The following is a 23,024-nucleotide window of genomic DNA, read 5'->3' on the forward strand; positions in this document are numbered from 1 at the left end:
TAGTCCAGTTGGCTTCCATCAGTTAGGCCCAGCCAATAGGAAACACTGGCAGGAGACTGGAGAATGTGAGGAGAGGAAAGAATATGTCTCCCCTTCCCTTTTTTGCCCCAGGCAGCATCTCCAGAAGCAACTTCACCTCCAGATGGGCAGCCCCACTGTGATTCCAGCTTCTGACCGTAGTGCCTGAGTTTCTCCCTTTGGACGATTCTGTCTCCTTGTCCTGCCTCGTCTCTCCAGCCTAGAGTTGGTAGTGTCTTTCTGCTGTTGCTAATCTGTATTGGGATTCTCAGCTCTTCTATTACTTATTGACTGATTCCCTGCCTTAAAGTCCCTCTATTTTAAGCATTTTGAGTAGTTTTGTTTGATTGGACTCTAGCTGATACACTACTGTATGTACAAATTTTGGAGTTAACTATCGATCACAGATACCTCAAACTGTGATTTTTAAAAAGATATATTTGATTATACACATTTTTATCATCTTAACCATTTTTAAGTGTACAGTTGAGTAGCATTAAGTACATTCAAACTGTTGAGCAACCATTACCACCATCCAGCTCCAGAGCTTTTTTCTCTTCCCAAACTGAAACTCCACATGCATTAAACAATAACTCCCCATTCCCTTTTCTTCCCAACCCCGAACAATCACCATTCTACTTACTGTGTCAACAGATTTGAATACTCTAGGTACTTCATGTAATTGGAATCACACAGCACTTGTCCTTTTTGACTGGCTTATTTCACTTAGTATCATGTCTTAAAGGTTCCTCCATATTGTAGCATGTGTTAGAATTTCATTCCTTTTTTAGGTTATCAGTCCCTTATCTTCCATTCCAACCAATCAGTTTCATTATTTCTACCTGAAACATCTCTCTGTACCCAGTTTTTTTTTCTTTTTTTGCCACCCAAATCCAGAGCACCTCATCCCCTTTTACCTGGGCTACTGCAGTAGCCTTCTCATTGGTCTTCCTGCCTCTAGCCCTACTAAACTTCGAGCTCTGAGATGCTAACAGAGCCACTTTTAAAAGCAATTCTGATCATGTCATTTTCCTACTAAAAACCTTTCCTAGATTTCCCATTGCTTTTAGGAAAAACTTCAAGCCATATATCATGCTTTCCACATTCCTCCACCATTTAACCCTGACCGCTTCTGTGATTTCACCTCTTAATCTCCTCTGGCTTCTGCTCTTTCCCCTTGCCTTCTTAACCCCTTCTCACTCTTCAGGTCACAGGTCAAGTCTCACAATACTTGTACTTCCTCTATCCCTCCAGTCATCCAAATTTTTTATAATGATTTGTTGAAGTGTTTCATCTCTTCAGACTCTAAATTCTGTGAGGGCCAAGATCATGTCTTTCTAAGTGCTGTTTCCCTACCTCTTAACACAGCAATGGCTTGAATAATTGTTAAATAAAACTTAAGCTACAGATGAGGAAGTTTTCACATTTAGGATTTATAGGTTGTAGCGGACACCAAATATATACATGGGAAAATCTAGAGAGAGGGTATCTCTAGAGAGGGAGGTGACATGAGAAATAAGAAAGACAGTGATGATTAAGATGAAGAGATGAAGACACGGGGAGAATGAGAAATGAATGGTCAGAATGCAGTCACAAGCTGAGGAAGAAAGAGCATCAGGAAATTGGAGCTACCAAACAGAGTTGGTCATACACAGCAAAGAGGACAAGATACAGACTGAAAAGGGCCATGGGATCTGATTACAGAGCAAGAAAGACAATGTTCGAGAATAGTTGGGTTCATGCTTTGTCAGACTAATATACTTAAGAAGGTATTTCCCCCCTTCTTTTTATTAGCTCCTCTATTGATTGGTCCAGCAAAGATTCATTAAACATCTGCTTTAGGCCCCATATGGTGCTAGGTTCCAAGGAAACATGTGAAATAGAACAAGATCCACTTGGGCTTATGGGGCTCACCACCCTTGCCTGCAAGAGAAAGTTACAAAGCATGACTGGTGCTTCAGCAAAGCCAGGGCTTGTTGTTCTATTGGAGTTGGTACTGATTGGTCTTCTAAATACATTCAATGAAACAAGAACTAGCGTACAGGTCCAGAGGTCGGCATGATGTTATTATGTTGCTCTGAGCTGGCAGGAGGCAAAAGGGAAAGTGTGTGTGTGGCCCACTATTGCATCATTTCTCTGTGTTCATAAGTCAGCCACCAATGAGATTCTGGATTTTTCCAAGACACCAGCTCTATTTGCTCAAAGGCAGAAAACTGAGAGAGCAGTTCAGTCAAAAGAGCATCCATTCCCTTAAGAAACTCTCAGAACTTGATCCTAGTTGGTGTTTGCTCAGCAGATATTCCTTTTGACTTTCAGTCATATATTGTGTTACTGACTAAGCTATTGTTCTACTATTTTTTTCCTTCCCTGTGTTCTAACTACAGTAAAACAGTGTGGCGTAGTGTTCAAAAGGTCAGCGAGTCATGGCCTTCTGAAAATTCATGGGCATCTGGGTGGAAAGAAGGAGGGACACTCTAACTACTTAGAAAATTATCTTACTAGGTTTTTGCTTAAAACAGGGAGTATCTCATTTTATATAACAGGCATTTTATTTAAAGAGTCTAATAAGTCAAAATGTCTTTAAGGCATATTATCTTTAATTACTTAGAAACACAAATTAATTAAAGAAACCCAGCCCATCAAACTATGCATTCTTTGAAATAATAGTTATTATATAATCAAATTAGTGAATAATAATTTCCTAATTTATATATATATATATATGCTTTTAATATATATAATATAAGCTATGGGATTGGGGAAGTGATACAAATATCTGCCCACAGCCTCAATCAAATTAAGGCTTTTGGGGTCTGGCCTGACATGAGGGAACAGAAGTAGAAAAACAAGCTCCAAGGAGGTTAGGCCTGAGAGAAATGTCCTCAAGGGACCGAGCTCATGCCTGGACTTTCCCCATGATTGCATCTCTCAGGTCCCTGAGCACCTGGGGTGGGTAGGATAAGGAGGGGCAGAGTGAATCCTCCACTGAGGAGGGTAGGAATAACAAGTTACATTTCCTGAGTTCCTACAAGCCAGGCTCTTTCTCCAACTCATGGTGTGTATCAAGTCAGTTAATCATCCCAACAACTCATGACATAGTTATTACTATCTACATTTCCCAGATAAGAAACTGAGAGAGGTTAATAGCAATATGCCCGCTGTCATATACTAGGAAGTGGTGGAGCTGTTACCTAGCTGGTAGTCATTAGGGGGTAAGTTACATGCCTCAAATTTGCCTAAACAAATCAGAAAAGTGTGCACTTTTGACACTGACAGGGCATGTCTGATGAAGCAGATGACTTCTAAATGACTCTTTAGACAAGGAATTACTCCGCGGATAAGGGTGTGTAAAAGTCAAAGGTGAATTCCCAGTGTGCGTGATTGGGGAGAGGTCTGTAGTCATTCCTAGCTGGGCCAAGTGGAGAACTTGCTTTTATTCTCCTCTGCTTGAGTCCCAGAGCCTTTGGGCGGAGGCAGAAGAACAGAGCCAGAATCTGCAGCCAGCCACGTGGTCCAGCCTCGGCGCAAAAGGGGCGGTCCTCAGAGTCAGGGCCCGAGGGGGCGGGGCTGGGGCTCGGGTAAGCGCTGGCCGGGCGGAGTGCGCCTGCGCGTGGGCTGGGCCGGGAAAGTGGGGTGTTGTGGGGGGGGGGGGGGTGCGTGGCAGTTTAAAAGCCGTTCTCCTCGCCTCTCGCTGGTCCAGGCTCTGGCGTGCGCAGGCGCGAAGGTCTCTCCTTGTCAGTCCGCGCCGCGTGCGAGCTTGTGGCTCTGTGGCAGCGGCGGCGGCTGGTATCCGGCACCATGAGCGGCTTCAGCAGCGAGGAGCGCGCCGCGCCCTTCACCCTCGAATACCGAGTCTTCCTCAGTGAGTGTTGGCGGCGCGTGGCCCTTCCCCACTCGCCTGCCCATTCATTCCGGGGACTCGCCTTGCCTGTGGTGCGAGCGCCTGCGGCCCGCGCTCGGCCCCTCGGCCCAGACGCTGGCGGGGCTCCTCGCGCTCCCCAGGGCCGGGGCCGGCCTGGCCCTACCATTTCATACATCCAGCTCTCGGGAGGCATGGCGTGGATCGGTGTTCCTCTTTCACACGCCGGTTGGACCCGTCCGTGAGCCAGGCTGGTTTTGCAGGTGTCCGGGTTGAGGCAGTCTTATTGGAAAAGGAAACCACTGAGTCACCTTAGAAAGGTGCCTGGAGGTAAACTAATCCCCGTAAGAGGATTGCTTAGTTTGGAGGAAGGGGAGTGCTGGCGGTGACTCCTTGAAGGTCTTAGTTCCTCCCCTTTAGCTCAGACTGTGGGCGTCAGGTGGGGTCAAGTTCAACCTTTGGTTCTACAGACGGGGAAACTGAGGCCCGGTTCAGGAGCTGGCAGTGGACTGGAGCCCTTTCTTGGGGTGCCGGCAGCGCTCCTGCCTCTCGGGTCGGGTGTTTTCCCCTGGCACTGATGCTGGGAAAGCACCTTATGAAACAGAAAGCTGTTCCCCTCAAGTCAGACAGGTGACGTCAATCTGGAAGGCACAGTAGAAAGTGCCAATTTTTACCCTGTGCAGGGAATCGGAGTCTAAGAGATACCTACCCCAAGTCCACACCTCGAGCTGAGGAGGCTGCAGGTTCGCGGCGCCCCGCTTTCCTTGGCACTCGACCTCTTTTGGGTGTAGGTGAAGGAAAGCTATCTCGGGTTTATCTTTATCCTCTACCCTTCCCCCCAAGCCACTAGGACTAGATTATTGGACATAAACGAGGCGTTCGCAAATGTGTCACCAAAGGCGATTCTATTCGAACTTCTTTACATTTTATTCAGATGGAAACGGGCAGGTGCAATGAATTCTTAGCGTTCTCGAACGTGAAGGGCAGGAAAGAGGGGACGTATCGGAATACTGAAAGAAGGAATAAAGCTCCTGGCAAAAAGTAGCCTGGTCTGGGAGGAAAGGGAAAGTGAACTCTGAAGTTATACACAAGATTAGATACCATGTAAAATCCAGGAAGGGTGGGACTTTCATTTTATTTAATTTCTGAATTGAGTAAGGGCAGTGCAGAAACTTCTGACGAATAATTCACTTTACTATTTTTTGGGGGTAGGGGATAGTTTTGTCTCCAGAATTTCTCTGTAGGGGGGATTTAGAGAGGTCACTCTCTTGTTTGAAAGTGGGAGTATGATTTGGGTAACTGTCTTCAAACTGTATTTGCAGATCAAACAGTTTTTACTTAGATAATGTATTGATTGAGAGTATTTGATGATCATTATGGGAGACAAAAGCCATTCTTTGATTCTTATTTTTCTCCTTAATACTTGATTGCTTAGCATCCTTCCTTACAGCTTTTTTACCTATAATGTTATATTTACCAATTACTTTAAAACTGAGAGTGGGTTGGACTGCAAAGTCACAGTTGACTCTAAAGGAACCATTATGAGATTGGGGTCATCCCTCATTTTTTTTCCTGTTCCATTTTGTTTTTTTAAATACGAAGGGATGCAATGTGAATTGACCCTTAGGTTTCCTAAAAAATAGTAAGGAAATTTTAAAATTACTTTTTGGATATGGCAGGTCTCTAGAATACAGAAATTACCTGTGAAAGTGTTGCAACTTGATTATCCTTAAGAAAAATCATAATCTAAGATAACTCTGTCTTCCTGGAACATCACTTAAAGAACACAGTTTATAATTCAGCAAATTGACCTTCTCCCTTCTTCCCTAGCCCAAGTATTTCATTGGTTTCATAAACTGTTAATTGATACAAGATCAATCCGAAACAATTTGATCACCCTTTGTATACTTATGTATACAATTTCTGTGTTCCCACACCAAATCTTGGTATAAAAAATGCCCACGTTGTGGTAAGGGGTGTTGATAATGAGGGGGAGGCTATGCACTTGTGGAAGCAGGGGGTATAAGGGAAATCTCTACCTTCTCAATTTTATTGTAAACCTAAAACTGCTTTTAAAAAATGAAGTATTTAAAAAATAAAGTGTACTTCATGCAGTGGGAAATATAATCATAAGAATAATAAATTTTTCTAATTCATTTTGCAGAAAATGAAAAAGGACAATATATATCTCCATTTCATGATATTCCAATTTATGCAGATAAGGTAAGACATCCTTATCTTTTGAACACAGTCTCTACTCAGATCAGTGAGTTCCACATAAGGATTTTCTTATATGTCTTAACAAGTGCTTAAAATGTATCATTGCACTGTGAGTTCAAGATGCATTGGCTAAATAAGAAATCAGTGTTAAATCCAGATTATTTGGTTAAAGAAGCAAGTAAAAGTTGGAGAAAGAAACAAATGTTTTAAAGCTGGCTTGGTTAAAAAAAGTCACATTGTTTTTTTTTTTTTGTATGTCTATTTAGAACTAAAATCTTAGTACTTCATAAGTGGTTTTAAAATTAACCAGGTAGCCAGCACAAAATTTGGGCTGTGGTATATTTATTAAACAATAAAAATAGTCTAGATTATTGAGTGAAAACAGGAAAATTCAGTACTTTTAATGGACTGGTAGAGTTAAGATCTGCAACTGGTGTTAATAAAGATTAAGTCCAAAGACTTCTAAAAAGAGATGTCTGTTCCCATTCACATCAGTGAGCTGAAAGAATCTAATGTTAGCACATATTGATGGATTTACCACAATTGGTAAGAATCTTTATCTAGGAAAAAAATGTCTATGACTACATATTCCTAAATCTTTGTGATCCTTAGGAGGCAGAATTGCTAGTGACTCTTTTTGTCTTTGTTTTTCATTTTTGCCTTTTTTCCATTTTCTCATCTTTTTACAAAGAGCCTGAGCTATTTGTAGAAATTTAGATAGGTTTTTCTTTTCTTTAAATACTAGGGTGTTTTAGCCTCCTTTCCAATAAGAGAAGTTTGTATTTTATTCAGGAACTTATTCAAAGACAAATGTCAGATTCTTTTTTATATCTTTAAATTTTTTTCGTTTATCCAGAAGCTGAATTTACAGTGAGTGTAAATCTTTTCAAGTTGTAAAAGCTACATAGGTTATTGACCTTCCTTTGCTAGAATGTCTATACATAACACATGTGAACATTACATTCCAATGCACTTCTAGAATAATGGTAAAGGTACAGTCTTATCCTTGTGTGTACTGAGTCTTACTGTATTTCTGTATTTGATGATCAGAGAGAAATAGATAAATTCACTATGCTTTTACCAGGAAGTTTGCTGTAGTTCCATACTCACACTTGGGCCTTGGCAGAAAATCTAACCTCATGTTGCTTCTGAGGAGTTTGCCTGGGCTGGACTCCACCTGGAGGCAGTGGAGCAAATAGCCGAAGGCCAATTATATGGCACAGTTACAAGAGGGACCTCTAATTGGCATGTGTTCTCCTGTGGGATTCTCAAAGTTGTATTTATTCAGAAACTCTAATTTGTAACATCTCATTTCCTGGGAGTTGTTAATGAACTGCAGGATCCTTCCTTCCTCTTGAATTGGCATCATTTAGTTGGCTTGAATCATCTGTTGTATAATTAGTATGTATATCAAAGTACCTCATAGTAACATCTCAGACCATTTTGAGTAATGAAGAGGTATAAAATGGTGACCCTAAGTTTATTGATGGTACCTTTGCATACAGCTGTTCTAAGGAAGGAAAACATTTTTTTGACATACAGCTGTTTTTTGTGTTTATTCTTAACTATCTTAGTCTGTTTGGGCTCATGTTTTAAGCACTTCTAAAGGTCTTACCTATTATTCCATCACCCTTGAGGGTTAGGATTTCAACATACAAATTTTTGTGGGGGACACAAACATTTAGGCCATATCTATATGTGATTGGACAATATTCTACTGAAGGATCAGAGTGATCATAGCAGTTCTTGGTACCTAATCTTAGTGCTGCTTCAAGTTACCCCAACACAGGAAACAGATTACATTTTGGTGTTATGTAAAGCATCTTCACTCACATTGCCTGTGACTAGGAGTTTTACCTGGGACTGATTGTATCTGTAATCTGGGATTATTCAAATGAAGACTCTACCTTTATACCACCCTGAGCTGTTTAAAAGCACAAACTCTTGCAAGAGCTCTGAATTTCATCAGTGGCCCAGACCTCAGTGAACCTCAGCACTTCCGATTTCTGCCTGAGAAGCAGGAAAGAGCTGTTTTGTTTTGTTTTGTTTTTAAGGAAGTTTAATATATACACAATACAAATAGGGGTGTGGTACACAGAAATTATTTTGGATTATAGCCTAAATAAAAGATCTGATTAATTCTGTTGGTTACAGAAGAATATGCTTTGAAAAAAATTCCAATGTGATTAAGTTTATGTAAATACATTTTAAATTTGTGAACATAGACTTTTTTTCCCTAATATGGTCAGTCCTTTGAGGGATCATAATGAGCAAAAGTATCTTTAACATAGCTCAGTCATTCTATTAAGGAAAAATGCCCAAGGGCTTATATTCTCAACATCAGGACCTTTCCAATGTGGATAGCATTCAGTTTGGTATACATGCCATTAAGTAATCAGTCCAGCCAGTTCTGGAATTTCTTGTCACTCATACCCTGCTTGGATGTTTCCCAATCTGTTGGGTGGAAGAAGGGAAAAGCAAGGACTCACTGGATTCTTTTCTTATTGTAGGGATGTCCTTTGTTGTATGTCTATTTTGGGATCAAGTATAAAAATACCTGGGGCTCAGAGTGTCCTCTGAAATAAAATACTGAGAAAACAAAATTTAAAAATCCAGAACATAGCATAAACTGTGAAACACTGGGCAGATTAAAGCTTTATCTAAATCTTAAAGAACTCAAATATCATGACTTGCTGTTTTAATTTTAGAAGTTTGGTATTTTTCTATGCTGTATCTTAAACTTTGATGTTAAATACTAATTCTAACAATACAGGTTTCTACTTGTTTTTCAAATAACTGTTGGCAGGATGTATAAATATGAAACTCTTTTCTCTTTTAAAAAAAACTTCTAATCAAATAGATTGATGCTTCAGAAATTTTATTGTCTTGCCAATGGGTTTCAGCACTGGACAAGTTTGCTATGGATTCAGTGTGACCAAAGGTATCAACAGCAAAACCTTCTTGGGGTGAAAGGGTTTGGTTTATTACCTGTCTTGTTCTCCAGCGATAGGTCGAGCACTAGCATCTCTGCCTCTGCCCAGAGCACTGGGCCGAGCTCTCTATATAGTGCAATAATAGCTTATTGCCTAAAGGTGTGGAAGCGGTAGCCTAGCAACAGACCAGTCACATCATCAGGTGGTTTAAGTTCAGTGAGGATTCTGGCCATAGGAACCCCAGCTTCCCCACACTCCACCCCTCCAGGATTTTTGCCTTACAATCTACATGCTTTCAATCTTCTGCAATGGTCCCTGTACGAGAAAGCTGGAGCACTGTAACCAGATTCCACAATAGCAACAGAGGATAACAACAACTTAGAGATAATAAAAATTAAGATACAGCAAGATTTTGATACAAAAATTATAATAATTCTCAAGCCGGAGGAAGTTCCCAGTCCACAAAGACTTTAAGGGTGATAAGACACACGTTTTAATGCCACCAACATAGGCAAATCTTGTCCATCAGGTAGGATGCATGCAAGAGAGTGGTTCTGTGATAGGACTGTAGCAGGAAGGGGGTTCCTTCCAGGTCTACTATACCATACTTTTACTCCTTTCCTCATGGGGGTTCCTGAAGGGTCTACATATAGTGCTACTGGAGGTGCATGCACTGGCCGTAATGATAAAACAAAATTCCCCAGTAAGATGCTCTTACCTTCTGGCTGTTCAGGATATACTACTGTGACCTTTGGCGGCCACTCTGCTGTTATTCCAGGAATACACAGGAGGTCAGCTTCCAGGCCTTGTCCCCAAGGTGCCAGGAGAGCCAGCCATCCTTGGTCCGTGTGTCAAAAGGTCCAAGGCCACGTCCACTCAGTGGAGTCTCCAGGGTTCAGTGCAGTTGGTGCTGGCAGCAAGATGTTATTCTGGTGGCCAAACCTTGGCTTCAGTGATTCTTCCTTGGTTTGTACTTGCAGTTGTATGGGGGAGGCTGCCATATGTGTTAACATGTCTGTGGGGCTCAAAGCTCCCTTTCGGGGGGTTTCATTCAAACGCCGTAGTATGATCCATAAGCGGACTGACCATCCCCGCAGACTATTGGTATCTTTAGTCCGGATTTTAACAAGCCATTGTGCCTCTCTATCATGTCTGCTGCGGTAGGATTGTATGGCACATGAAACTTCCACTTGATTCCCAGCTGTCGTACCCATTCTTGCAGTGTATGTCCAGTAAAATGGGTGCTCTGATCACTCTCAATCACCTGTGGTCGGCCATAGGCAGCAAAGAGACACTCCAGGCCTCTTTTGGTCGCCTGCTGGTCTGCACAACGGGTAGGAAAAGCAACCAGAAGTCCAGTAGCTGTGTCCACACAAGTCATTGCATACCGATATCCTTCTGACACGGTAGAGGCCCAATATAGTCTATCTGCCACCTGACAAGGGATATAGGCCCCTTAGCTATTGTCCCATGTTGTTGTGGAACTCGGTGTAAGTCCCTTTTGGAGCACACGACACACTCCTGCCAGGCTCTACTAACTTCTTCGAAGGTCAAAGGCAAGCCCCACCGATGGGCTACAGCCACATTGTCTTTTGCCCTGCATGCAACAAACGCTGATGTAGCCATTGGGCTACATCAGAGGCAGACTTTCCTTCTAAGCAACGTATCCAGGCCAATTTATCTGTCTCATGATTTCCTGGGGATGCCAGTGGCAAATGACCTGTCACGTGGTATACTGTAATTATTTTGGTCTGACCACAGGCCCATAAGTCTTGCCCCCAAAGGGGTCGGTGACCAACCAGTTGGCATGGTACCAGGTTGGTAGCCACAGTGTCAAGCCCCGATAGACAGCCCAGCTGTCAGTGCAGACAACTATAGGGGAGGGCTCCTGGCTGATCACAAGCCACACAGCCTGCAACTCTGCCCATTGGCTGCTCTTCCCCTCTCCATCTTCCATCCATATTGTCTCAGTCTTAGGATGGAAAGCTATGGCCCTCCATTTTGGGGGCTGCCAACAGCTGGAGCCATCTGTATACCATGCATCTTCGGGTATAGGGGCTCTTCCCTCCCAATAGAGACTCTGCTATTAATGGTTCAAAAGCAAGTTCTTCCTGCTTTTCACTGGTATATGTCACTGGCCCCAGCAAGCATTGGAGTTCTTCACTCAAGGGGCTACTAGAGAAGGCACTATGCTGCTGTAGGTAAGCACCCCACTTGGCTAGTGTGGGTGTTTGTGCCACACCACTCCTTGGCTTTTGGGTCCAGTCTCGTACCCACCCCAAGATGGGATAGGTGGTTATTACCTTTATTGGGGCCATTCCAGTGATGGGTTCTGTAGCCAGCAAGGCGTGATACACAGCAGTCAGTCGTTTTTCTATCAAAGTGTATCGTAACTCTGCCCCCTTCCAGAGTTGTGACCAGAATCCAATGGGTTGGCGAGTTCATTCAAGCCACTGCCATAGACCCCAGCCATAACCATCTTCAGTGACATGAACTCCGGCTCACGGGCCCTTGATGGGTCTATCACACTCAAGGCCTACATGGCCTTGACTGCCCGTTTTGCTGTAGTAAAGGCAGATGCACATGTCTCATCCCAGTCCCACCTGACACCCTTTCATACCTACCGGTATAAGGGCTTCAGAATTTGCGCCAAATGTGGTATAAACACTCTCCAGTAGCCTAGAAGACCCAGAAATTCCTGTAGCAATGTTACAGTTGTGGGGGTAGGAAAGGCCTGGACTTTGTCTGTAACTGCTTCTGGTATAACTTTGGTCTTACCTGACCAGATGATCCCCAAGAATTTAACAGACAAACCAGGTCCCTGAACCTTGGTGCTGCTCACAGCCCATCCTTTCTCCTGTAAATGTTGCAGCAGTCTAGGTGCTGCACCTTCTAGATCTGAAAGAGAATTGGATGTGAGCATGACATCATCAATATAATGGTACAGCTGCACCATTGACCGTTTCTCCCATGTAGCCAAGTCCTGGGCTACAAGTCCATGACAGATGGTAGGGCTGTGGAGGTATCCCTGTGAGAGGACAGTGAAAGTCCATTGCCGTCCTTTCCATGTGAAGGCAAACTGTTCCTGACTTTCGTGCTCAATGTCAATGAAAAAGAAGGCATTAGCAAGATCTACCACATAATGGTATGTTTCTAGTTCATGGCTGAGGGTATCCATCAAGCCTGCAATAGAGGGGACAGCAGCATGCATAGGGGCTATGACTTTATTCAGTTCTCTATAATCCACAGTCATACTCCAGGAGCCATATGGCTTTTTATAGGCCACTCTGGGGAATTGAAAGGACTATGGGTGGGCTTTATAATACCCATCTTTTCCAGCTCCTGGAGAGTTTCTCCAATCTCTTTATGCCCTCCAGGCAGTTTGTATTGTTTGGTATTAGTCACCCGCCGAGGCACAGGCAAACCTATGGGTGGGTGCCTACCATGTCCCCTCAGAACTGCCTTCACCACACGTACTCTCAGTCTGAACTCACCTGCAGTGGTCTGCAACCATAGACCCTGCAGGATATTAATCCCCAAAATATACTCAGGAATAGGAGATATATACACAGTATACTCTTTTGAGGATAGATGCCCTATTCCCAAAGGGATTTGGGCTTTTCTCACCCTGATAGCCTTACCCCTGTATCCATCTATGATAGTGGAGGTCCTGGGGAACCGCTCAGGGTTACCATGAATCAGTGAACATTCAGCCCCTGTGTACACCAGAGCCAGGACATATTGTGTGTTCACTGGGGACCAATGGATAGCTATTTCAACATGTGGCCCTGGTACCCCCCTGGTCCCTCAGGACAGATACCTTGACCTTTCCCTCAGTCAAACCATGTTCCCCAATCACATGTCTGTGTGGGTTCAAGTGAGGTTGGCTTGTTCTCCAGCAGGAAGTCTTGCAAACACACAGGCCGGACTCATGGCTCTGTCTCTGACCTCTGCCTCTTTGGCCTTAATGGCTAGAACTTCTGCTCTGGTTTCAGCTGTTGCCATAGCTCTAGTAAGATCCTATTGGACTTCCTATCTAATTTCCTTCCATCTGCTCCTGCCCGTATTAAATTAACCCACATCTGGGTCCTTGTAACCTTCATAGGGCCCTGTAAATTCTTCTTGTGAGTAACAGGTCTTATTTCTTTCTGGATTTTCATTGCTTCTGCCTCTCCTGTACTGTACATGTCTCCTTCTGCTACTGTACATGTCACCTTGCTTATGGGCTGCCCTAAGTGAGGGGAAAGAATGGCCACTAGGGACCCAAAGAGGGATGTAGGAGCCGTTTGAAGTACAATATTTCTCATCCCAGTAGTGAAAATCTCTTCATCTGGGTTATAATTCTCTGGACTATAGATGGCATTTCTTATGCCTAGCTCTCGTAGCACCTGTTGGAGCTCAGCATATGTCTGCCATCTAACAGGAGAGGATGGTGGATCACCCGGATTGGGCCACACAAGCACGAAGTGCAGCCATAAACCAATGAGGAGGGAGTGACTCCCTAGGGTCTGATGTGCATTTTGCAATTGCTGCCTCAAGGCAGGCTGCACTGTCAGGGAAGTCAGCTTTCCCATCTCTGATCCTGACAGAACAATTCCATCTACCCCTAAGTCCCACACGCGCAGGAGCCAAGCTGATATTGACTCCAAGGGCTTCTGCCTAAACTGGGAGCCCAAATCCACCAGCTCAGCCTGAGTGTAGGGGTGGAGCATAGAGTGCTCCACGACCTGGGGAGGGGGCTGCTCCTCTCCTTGGGGAACTTTCAGCTGCTGGGTTTTTATTTTCTTTACAACCACTGGGCGTGCTTTCAATACAGGAGGCGGCAGTGCCTCCGGCACCACTCCCATCCTTCCCCAGCTCCTCCATTTCTGGGGCTGATGACACCTTTCTCTCCCCTCCCCCGAGTGCTCTCTTCTGCTACAACCTTTACCTTTTCTACTGTGCCTCACAGCAATCCTACATCTGTCTTCAGAAGGTCTCTTACTTTAAGCTCAATGCTTTGCAGCTGATGTTCTCCTGCCACCACCCCCCACCCCCACCCCCCACCCCCACCTGTGCTTCCCTCAGGAGTTCGTCTTTTTCCTTGATGGCCTCTTCCTCCTTCAGAACAACTGGCAGCGCTGCCATCTTGTCTCCAATGGCTCCTTGCTGCCAGCGCTCTCGTGCTGCGTCCTCCCGCATCAAGGCCATCTCCCTCCTCAGGGAATCCACAGAGGTTTGCAGCTCGCATTCTTCTGCTGCCTCTTGCAACAATGCCATTTCCCTCCTCAGGGAATCTACTGAAGTTTGCAGCTTGTGTTCTCACGCCGCAATTTCTTGGGTCTCCTCTGTAGACCTTTTTAAGACCGTGAGAAGCAGCCAATCCACAGTCCCCTCTGCCTCACGGGCACTCTGCTTCTCAAAGAATCCGCTCACTCTACCAAGAGCCACCCCTTCTGCCTCAGGTGTCAACTCCACTTGCCTCCAGTCTTGGGGTGGGGCCCAGTCCTCTAGGAGGCAAGCCCTGTCAGACCACATACACATTGGGGGATGATCCACTGTCTCCCCATTCACAGAGGCAGCCCGCTGAAGTACCCCTCCCATAAGGGCAGCCTGTCTTTTCCCTTGGTCAACAATGAACCCTGCCAACTTTTGCCAATTGTCTTGCCAATGGGTTTCAGCCCCGGGCAAGTTCGCTATGGATTCAGTGTGACCAAAGGAATCAACAGCAAAACATTCTTGGGGTGAAAGGGTTTATTACCCAGCTTGTTCTCCGGCAGTTGGTCGAGCACTAGCGTCTCTACCTCTGCCCAGAGCACTGGGACAGCTCTCTATGTAGCACAATAGCTATTGCCTATAGGTGTGGAAGCGGCAGCCTAGCAACAGGCCAGCTACATTGTCAGGTGGTTTAAGTTCAGTGAGGATCCTGGCCCTAGGAACCCCAACTTCCCCACAATTACATTCTGCAGTTGTGTATCATTTTTAACTTTTTAAAGATACTATCTCACTATCTAAAACTTTAAGAGGAGATATACTACTCAGGTGGGTTCTTTATACATTACTTACTTCCTTACAGGGTTCACTTTGCTTTGAATTTTCTTTTTCTTCTTATAGACAGTTGCATAAGTTGGAGTTTTAAAATTGTTACTGAATAATTTAAACGCCATTTGTCTTCCCCAACTTTATATAGAATGCTTGAGTTTTCTGTTGTTTTATTTATCGTTTGGTTTTGTGTTTTCCAAACCAAAGTTAGAACTGGGAACACAGATGAAAACTGATAATAATTAAGCTTACTTGGCATTTATAACTGTGAATAAACTCCTTTTTTTTCTCCTCCAATGAGCTTTAAGGTGACTAAATTTTGAAAGCAATATTCTAACCATAATCTCTGTGGTTTATCAACTTAAAGTTGTGAAAATTAAATAAGCATATAATGTGCAATCATAATGTCTGGCTTTATAATGAAGCCTCAATACACAACAACCAAAAAAATAAAAATAGGTTGATGGTGTTGACCACAATGATTTGTTATTTCTCAAGCCTCTCTGGGCTCTATTTCTTTTTTTTTTTGAGAGGGCATCTCTCATATTTATTGATCATATGGTTGTTAACAACAATAATATTCTGTATAGGGGACTCAATGCACAATCATTAATCAACCCCAAGCCTAATTCTCAACAATCTCCGATCTTCTGAAGCATAACAAACAAGTTTTTACATGGTGAACAAATTCTTACATAGTGAATAAGTTCTTACATGGTGAACAGTGCAAGGGCAGTCATCACAGAAACTTTCGATTTTGATCACGCATCATGAACTATAAACAATCAGGTCAAATATGAATATTTGTTTGATTTTTATACTTGATTTATATGTGAATCCCACATTTCTCCCTTATTATTATTATTATTATTAGTAGTAGTAGTATTTTTAATAAAATGCTGAAGTGGTAGGTAGATGCAAGATAAAGGTAGAAAACATAGTTTAGTGCTGTAAGAGGGCAAATGTACATGATCAGCTGTGTGCCTATAGACTAAGTATTAATCCAAGCTAGACAAGGACAACAAAACATCCACGGATGCAGAAGATTTTTTTCGAAACAGGGGGGGTGAGGTTCTAAGCCTCACCTCTGTTGATCCCCAATTTCTCACCTGATGGCCCCCCTGCGACTGTGCCTGTCTTAGGTTGTTCCTCCCTTGAGGAATCTTACCTGTCTCTGGCTAATCAGTCATCTTCCGGGGCCATACAGGGAAATGTAAAGTTGGTAAGTGAGAGAGAAGCAATATTGTTTGAAAAGGTTAGCTTTTTACTTCTTTGCAGATTTATGCCCTGCGGCTTCTATGCCCAGCATTTGTCTTGAGGTATCTTTACCACTTGGAAGAATTATGATACTGGGTAATTTCGATATGAGGCACAAATTCTACTTAAGGGTTGTAATTAGGAAGGAAGAAGAAAAGCTATAGAAGTAGCAGGCAGAAGAAAACATGGGAAGATTGATTATTTCTTTGACATATCTTCTTGTAGTGTAACATAAGGATGTATAGGTTTTAAACTATTAATTAAATTGCATGCACACATTAACATAATAGGAATACAGCTACCTACAAAGCAGACCTACAATTACCAGCCATATCCAGTGAAACCAAGAAAACCAGTTAGGCACCCTAGGCATTTGTGAAAACTTATCAATGATATGATGGATATTGTCTAACTGAATTTGAATACTTTGAGAAAAATCAGACAAATTAAAACAACACATTCCTGGGAACTGTTCACATCCCATATGTTCTTTTAACAGTAGATAGTCTATAGTTGCACAATTTTGGAGCACTGCAACTTGCACTTCTCCTAATTCTTGGTTGAGTTCTGACAATATAGATCCAGTCAAATTTGTTGTTTTACTGTATGCACAGGCCAGCTTAGATATCTCCTTCATTCCAATGGCAAGTCCAGGAACCGGTGGGATGAATGCAGCTACAACTGCAACAATGCCAGGATCTTTGTTGAAGTTTTTTGATGATCATCTTCTGGAATGACTTCCAGAGAATGTTGATGTTGGAAGTTCTTCTTCATATCGTATCTTAATTCATTTTCTGGGTAGCCAAATTAGGCTTTGATCCTCTGTATAAACACAAACAAGCCCTTTGTCAGGGCTCTATTTTATAGAGTAAAAAAATCACTGAACTAGGAGCAAGAAATCTTGATTTTTGTCCTGGTTTTACCATTAAGTGGCTTTGCTACATTAGGCAAGTTAGTTTGCCTTCGAGCACTGTTAGGCTTAGTGGGGTTTCAGATTACATCCTACCCTGATGTCCCATGATTCTGTAAATATCGTCTATTGATGAAGTCTCAATAAAAATCACTGTTAAATATATATGTATATATATTAATATTTATTGAATGCTTCCCATATCTCAAGCACAATACTAAAGCCTTTATGTGGATGTTTTGCCAATGGGTTCCAGCCCTGGGCAAGTTCACTATGGATTCAATGTGACCAAAGAAATGACAGTAGAACTTTCTTGGGGTGAAAGGGTTATACCCAACTTTATTTCCACAGTGGCAGATCAATCACTAAAATCTTGTCCACTCAGAGCGAGTCTGCATTCAGCAAGCCGGTCTCCACCTCTGGGCTTCTCTACCCACACAACCATCCTCTGGGCCTCTCTGCCCACACAGCCACCCTCTGGGCCTCTGTTCTTGGCGCTGCCACCACTCCAGCCTCTGCTCTCCTCTTCTGCTGGCTTGCAGCCTTGCCACCATGTCCCCCAGAGCACTGGGCAGAGCTCTTTATGTAGAGTCAATAGCAATGTATTGCCCACACGTGAGTAGTGAGCAAGCCAACCAGGGCCAGGTGAGAATCCTGGCCACAGGAACTTTGATTATATCCACAGTAGGCTATCTCATTTAGCCATCATGTCATTCTCTAAGCTAGGTTCTTTTATTAACCCCATTGTTCAGGATTACCAACTAGAACTCATAAGGGGTAGAAGCACAGGATTCAAACCCAGGTGTTCTGGCTCAGAACCTGTGGTCTTAACCACTGAGCTAAGTGTCATGTGTGCTTACAGGTATATATGTAGGGTGGCTTTTACTTTGGCTTTTTTTATTTTCCAAATTTGCTGCAGTGAATATCTCTGATAATGCAGAGGGGGAAAAAACTTGCCTTTCTTTTTTTTTTTTTTAAGACTTTGGAAATGAATAAGAACTTTCTTCCTTTGGGAAGGCTATGAAGTCAAGTCTACTAGTCCAGAGATTCTTGATGGCCCAAGACTCTGAAATGCCCATCAATGGATTTCTGAGGTCTGTGAAGTCTCTGAAATTGCAATTTGGTGTTAATGTGCCTTTTGGGAAAGGTTCTATGGTAAAAATTCTTAGTCGTTGCAAATCATAGAAAAATTTGACACATGGAAATGCACTCTTTTGCTTGATTTTATAAAGAAGAAAGTAAACAGAGATTGTGATAAGAATACCTGTTTTCAAAATTTAGTCTTCTTAAATGCTCATCTGAGGGAAAAAAATAGGAGCTTATTCTTAGTTATGACATGCCAATTAAATTTTAATACTCTTTATAGGTAAATACGGCAGCACATGTTACCAAACACAAAAGTTTGTTGCTGTGAGTAGAAAATCTGTGTAATTGGAAAATGGGTATTACTGAACATGTTTTTAAAAATTTTAACAGGTTAACTATCTCCCCTGGACTCTTAATACCATGAGAGTGAATTTTCTTTTGGTTGGCAGAAGTCATGTTTTCCTTTGTGGAGTTACAGTTCTAAAGGAATAAGGTGCACACAGTGTGAAATTTGGCCATCATGTATGTTTCTGTCAGCTTCTGATAGACTTGTCACTTATCAATGAAATAATTCAAGAACCCATTTTTAATTTTTAAAGTAAAACTTTTTCAGCTTTATTAAGGTATGATTGACAAAAATCATTGTATTTATTTAAGGTGTATAGTGTGATGTTTTGATAAATACATATATATTGTGAAATGATCTCCCAATCAAGCTAATTGAGTTCTCTGTCACCTCACATATTCACCTTTTGTGTTATGGTAAGAACACTTAAGATCTGCTCTCTTAGCAAATTTTATAGAACCATGCTGTACATTAGATCTCCAGAACTTAATCGTCTTATAACTGAAAGTTTGTACCCTTTGAGCAACATCCCCCCATTTCCTCCAGCCCCTAGAAACCACCATTATACTCTGTTTCCGAGTTTTACTTTTTGAGATTCCACATATAAGTGATATAGAGTATTTGTCTTTCTCTCTTTGACTTACTTCATTTAGCAGAATATCCTTCACATTTATCCATGTTGCCAAAAATAGCAAGGTGTCCTTCCTTTTTGAGACCAAATAACATTCCACTCTCTCTATATATACCCCACATCTTCTTTATCCATTCATCTAGTGGTGGACACTTAGGTTGCTTCCATATCTTGGCTATTATGAATAATGCTGCAGTGAACATGAGAGTGCAGATATCTGAAAGTTTTGATTTAATTTCTTTGGGCTATATGCCCAGAAGTGGGATTGCTAGATTATATGGTTTTTCTATTTTTAGTGTTTTGAGGACACTCCATACTGTTTTCCATAGTGGCTGCACCAATTTACAATCCTACCAACAGTGCACCAGGAGGACTCATTTACTTTTAACAACTTAGATTATATCCTGTAATCACAAAACTGACTTTGAAGCCAAAATTTAAAACTAAGAGTTAAGAGCCATTGTCACTTGAGGAGCACTGAGTAAAGCATAATACTCTTGGAAATGATGAGACCTGCTACACCTTTTCAGAAACACTTCTATGGGGGTGGAGCACTTCCTTATTAAATACATGAGCTCTTCTGATAGGGATTTTATACTGAAAAAAATACTCTAGAAATTTTTTAAAAAGTCAAGCAGCCTTCAAAATCTCTTGAATATAAACACGAGCAACTTTTTTCCTGAACACATCTCCTCGGGCAAGGGAAACAAAAGCAAAAATGAACAAGTGGGACTACATCAAACTAAAAAGCTTTTGTAAAGCAAAGGACTCCATCAGCAGAACAAAAAGGCATCCTACAGTATGGGAGAATATATTCATAAATGACTTATCCAATAAGGGGTTAACATTAAAAAATATATAAAGAGCTTGCATACCTCAACACCCAAAAAACAAATAACCTGATTAAAAAATGAGTGGAGAATCTGAACAGACACTTCTCCAAAGAAGAAATTCAGATGGCCAACAGGCACATGAAAAGATGCTCTGCGTCGCTAATTATCAGGGAAATGCAAATTAAAACCACTATGAGATATCACCTCACACCAGTTTGGATGGCCAACATCTAAAAGACAAGAAACAGCAAATGCTGGCAAGGATGTGGAGAAAGGGGAACCCTCCTACACTGCTGGTGGGAATGTAAATTAGTTCAACCATTGTGGAAAGCAGTATGGAGATTCCTTAAAAAACTAAAAATAGAAATACCATTTGACCCAGGAATTCCACCCCTAGGAATTTTCCCAAAGAAAACTTCTCAGATTCAAAAAGACATATGCACCCCTGTTTATTGCAGCACTATTTACAATAGCCAATAAATGGAAGTAACCTAAATGTCCATCAGTAGATGAATGGATAAAGAAGATGTACATATACACAATGGAATATTACTTAGCCATAAGAAAAAACAGATCCTACCATTTGCAACAACATGGATGGAGCTAGAGGGTATTATGCTCAGTGAAATAAGCCAGGCGGAGACATATACCAAGTGATTTCCCTCATTTGTGGAATATAACAACAAAGCAAAACTGAAAGAACATAACAGCAGCAGACTCACAGACTCCAAAAGGGACTAGTGGTTCCAAAGGGAAGGGGTTGGGAAGGTGGGTAGGGAGGGATGAAGAGGGGGTCAAGGGGCATTATAATTAGCACTCACAGTATAGGTAGGTCGTGGGGAAGGCAGTATAGCACAGAGAAGAAAAGTAATGGCTCTATAGCATCTTAATATGCGGATGGACTGTGATTGCAGTGGGGTGGGGGGCATTGATAATATGGGAATGTTGAAACCACAAAGTTACTCATGTGAAACCTTCATAAGATTGTATATCAAAGATGCCTTAATTAAAAAAGAAAAGGCAAGTTGCCTTCATTTTTTATTAGCTTCTTTATGTCTAACATCAAGGTAAATTTAGAAGAAAATCCTTTCTGCCACCACTGTTTTTCTCTAAATTTTATTGCAAAACAGAAAAATAGAAAGGATAATGGAATCAGAAGGTGATTTTGTATTTCTTCCAAAGTCTGGTATTTACTTGATTTCTAAAGTTGTCTAGGGAAACACATAATGGGTCAACTTGAAAGTCTAATTTAAGCCACTTAAGTAATTTTGTAATATTTACCACCTGTCATGTTCACTAGGCTTCAGATCCAGTGTTGGAAATGGTTCAGAAGTGATGAGGTATTCATAAGTTTCCCAATAAAGATACATTCAACTTTACTACCAAGATTCAGAGATGGGATATAATTAAAGCAAGAGCACGTTCTCTATATATGTACTTCCTTACATTAATAATAGTAGCCTACAAAATAGCCATAACCTATTCATTAGTAAACAACTTGTCAGACAACTGATTGATCCTCAAAAACTAACCAGTTTGGAGATGAGACCTATGATCATTGTACTGCTATAATATTCCCATATACTCTGTGAAATTAAAAGCCTAATTAACATGTAGGTTACATTTGTTCTATTCCCTAAAACAATTCCATTTTAAATCTTTTTGATGAATGAAGTGATATAATTTAGACTTAGGTTTCCAATCTCCTTAGAATCTGGGCATTTTTAACATTACCATTCTTGTCTTAATGATGAAATGATCATAAATCTGGGAAATAAGACTGATTGTTATCTTTATGACCTTGGGACGTCAAAGCAAAAGTTGAAGTCTGCCTTTCCCCTTTCCTCCTATAGGCTTGTCCAAACCATCCTGTTAGGGGTACTAACCTCTTCCTTGCTTTCTCAGAAATTATAAACAGGGAGCTGAAAGCTTGCTGCCAGAGCAAGGATTTAGACTCCAAAGCATAGTAGAAGTGGAAAACAGAGTTCTGAGAAGTCCTAACAATGGGGATAATAAGGCAATAAATCCAGGATGAGCTCAGTAATAGTTGAAACCAATTGGGATTAAAGAAAGAAGGCATGAGTTTGTAACAGGGTTGTACTAAATTTCTTAAAATCTTGTCTCAGTATTTTAAATGCATAAATGTTGGAAATATTAGAATATGTAATTTTTCCAGTTTTTAAATTGTAATATACTTATAAAATTTATCATCAACTGTTTTTAAGTGTACAGTTCAGAGGTATAAATACATTCACACTGTGGTGCCGCCATTCCCATGCTTCATCTCCAGAACTCTTTTATCTTGCAGAACTGAAATTATATACCCATTAAATATTATCTCCCATTCCTCCCTTGCCTGGCCCCCTGGCAGCCACTCTTTTACTTTCTGACTCTCTAAATTTGACTTCTTTAGATACCTCATGTAAGAGGAATCATACAGCTTTTGACCTTTTGTGATTGACTTATTTCAGTTAGTACAGTGTCCTCGAGGTTCATGCATGTTGGAACATATATCAAAATGTCCTTTCTTTTTCTTTTAAGTTTGCAACATCAACAAAGGTTTTTTTTTTCATTCTTTTTTTACTTAAAGTATCACTGATTTACAATCATACAATGGTTTCATATATACATCACAGTGGTTCAACATTCACCCATATTATCAAGACCTCCCCTGCTCCATTGCAGTCACTGTCTGTAAGTAGTGAGATGTTATAGAGTCATTAACTGTATTCTCCCTGCTCTTACCATCCCTGTGACCTTCCTATATTGTGATTGTGAATTATAGTGCCCCTTAATCCTCTTCTTCCTCCCCACCTATCTTCCCCAACTTTCTCGTAACCACTAGTCCCATCTCAGTGTCTATGAGTCCACTGCTTTTTTGTTCCTTCTGTCTTGCTGTGTTTTTATACC

General features: G+C 41.7%; 1 protein-coding gene across 1 annotated transcript in view; it reads left to right on the top strand.

Annotated features, from left to right (window-relative positions):
• The first annotated feature begins 3,656 nt into the window (after nt 1-3,656).
• PPA1 (inorganic pyrophosphatase 1) overlaps nt 3,657-23,024 on the top strand; it is a 42,207-nt gene continuing 22,839 nt past the window's right edge. Inside the window, exons 1-2 of the mRNA XM_036998970.2 lie at nt 3,657-3,880; nt 6,042-6,100. Coding sequence (XP_036854865.1) covers nt 3,817-3,880; nt 6,042-6,100 — 123 coding nt within the window. The 5' untranslated portion in view covers nt 3,657-3,816. The remainder of the gene's footprint in view (nt 3,881-6,041; nt 6,101-23,024) is intronic.

The sequence above is a fragment of the Manis javanica genome, chromosome 7 (genome assembly GCF_040802235.1).
Source record: "Manis javanica isolate MJ-LG chromosome 7, MJ_LKY, whole genome shotgun sequence".
NCBI lineage: Eukaryota > Metazoa > Chordata > Mammalia > Pholidota > Manidae > Manis > Manis javanica.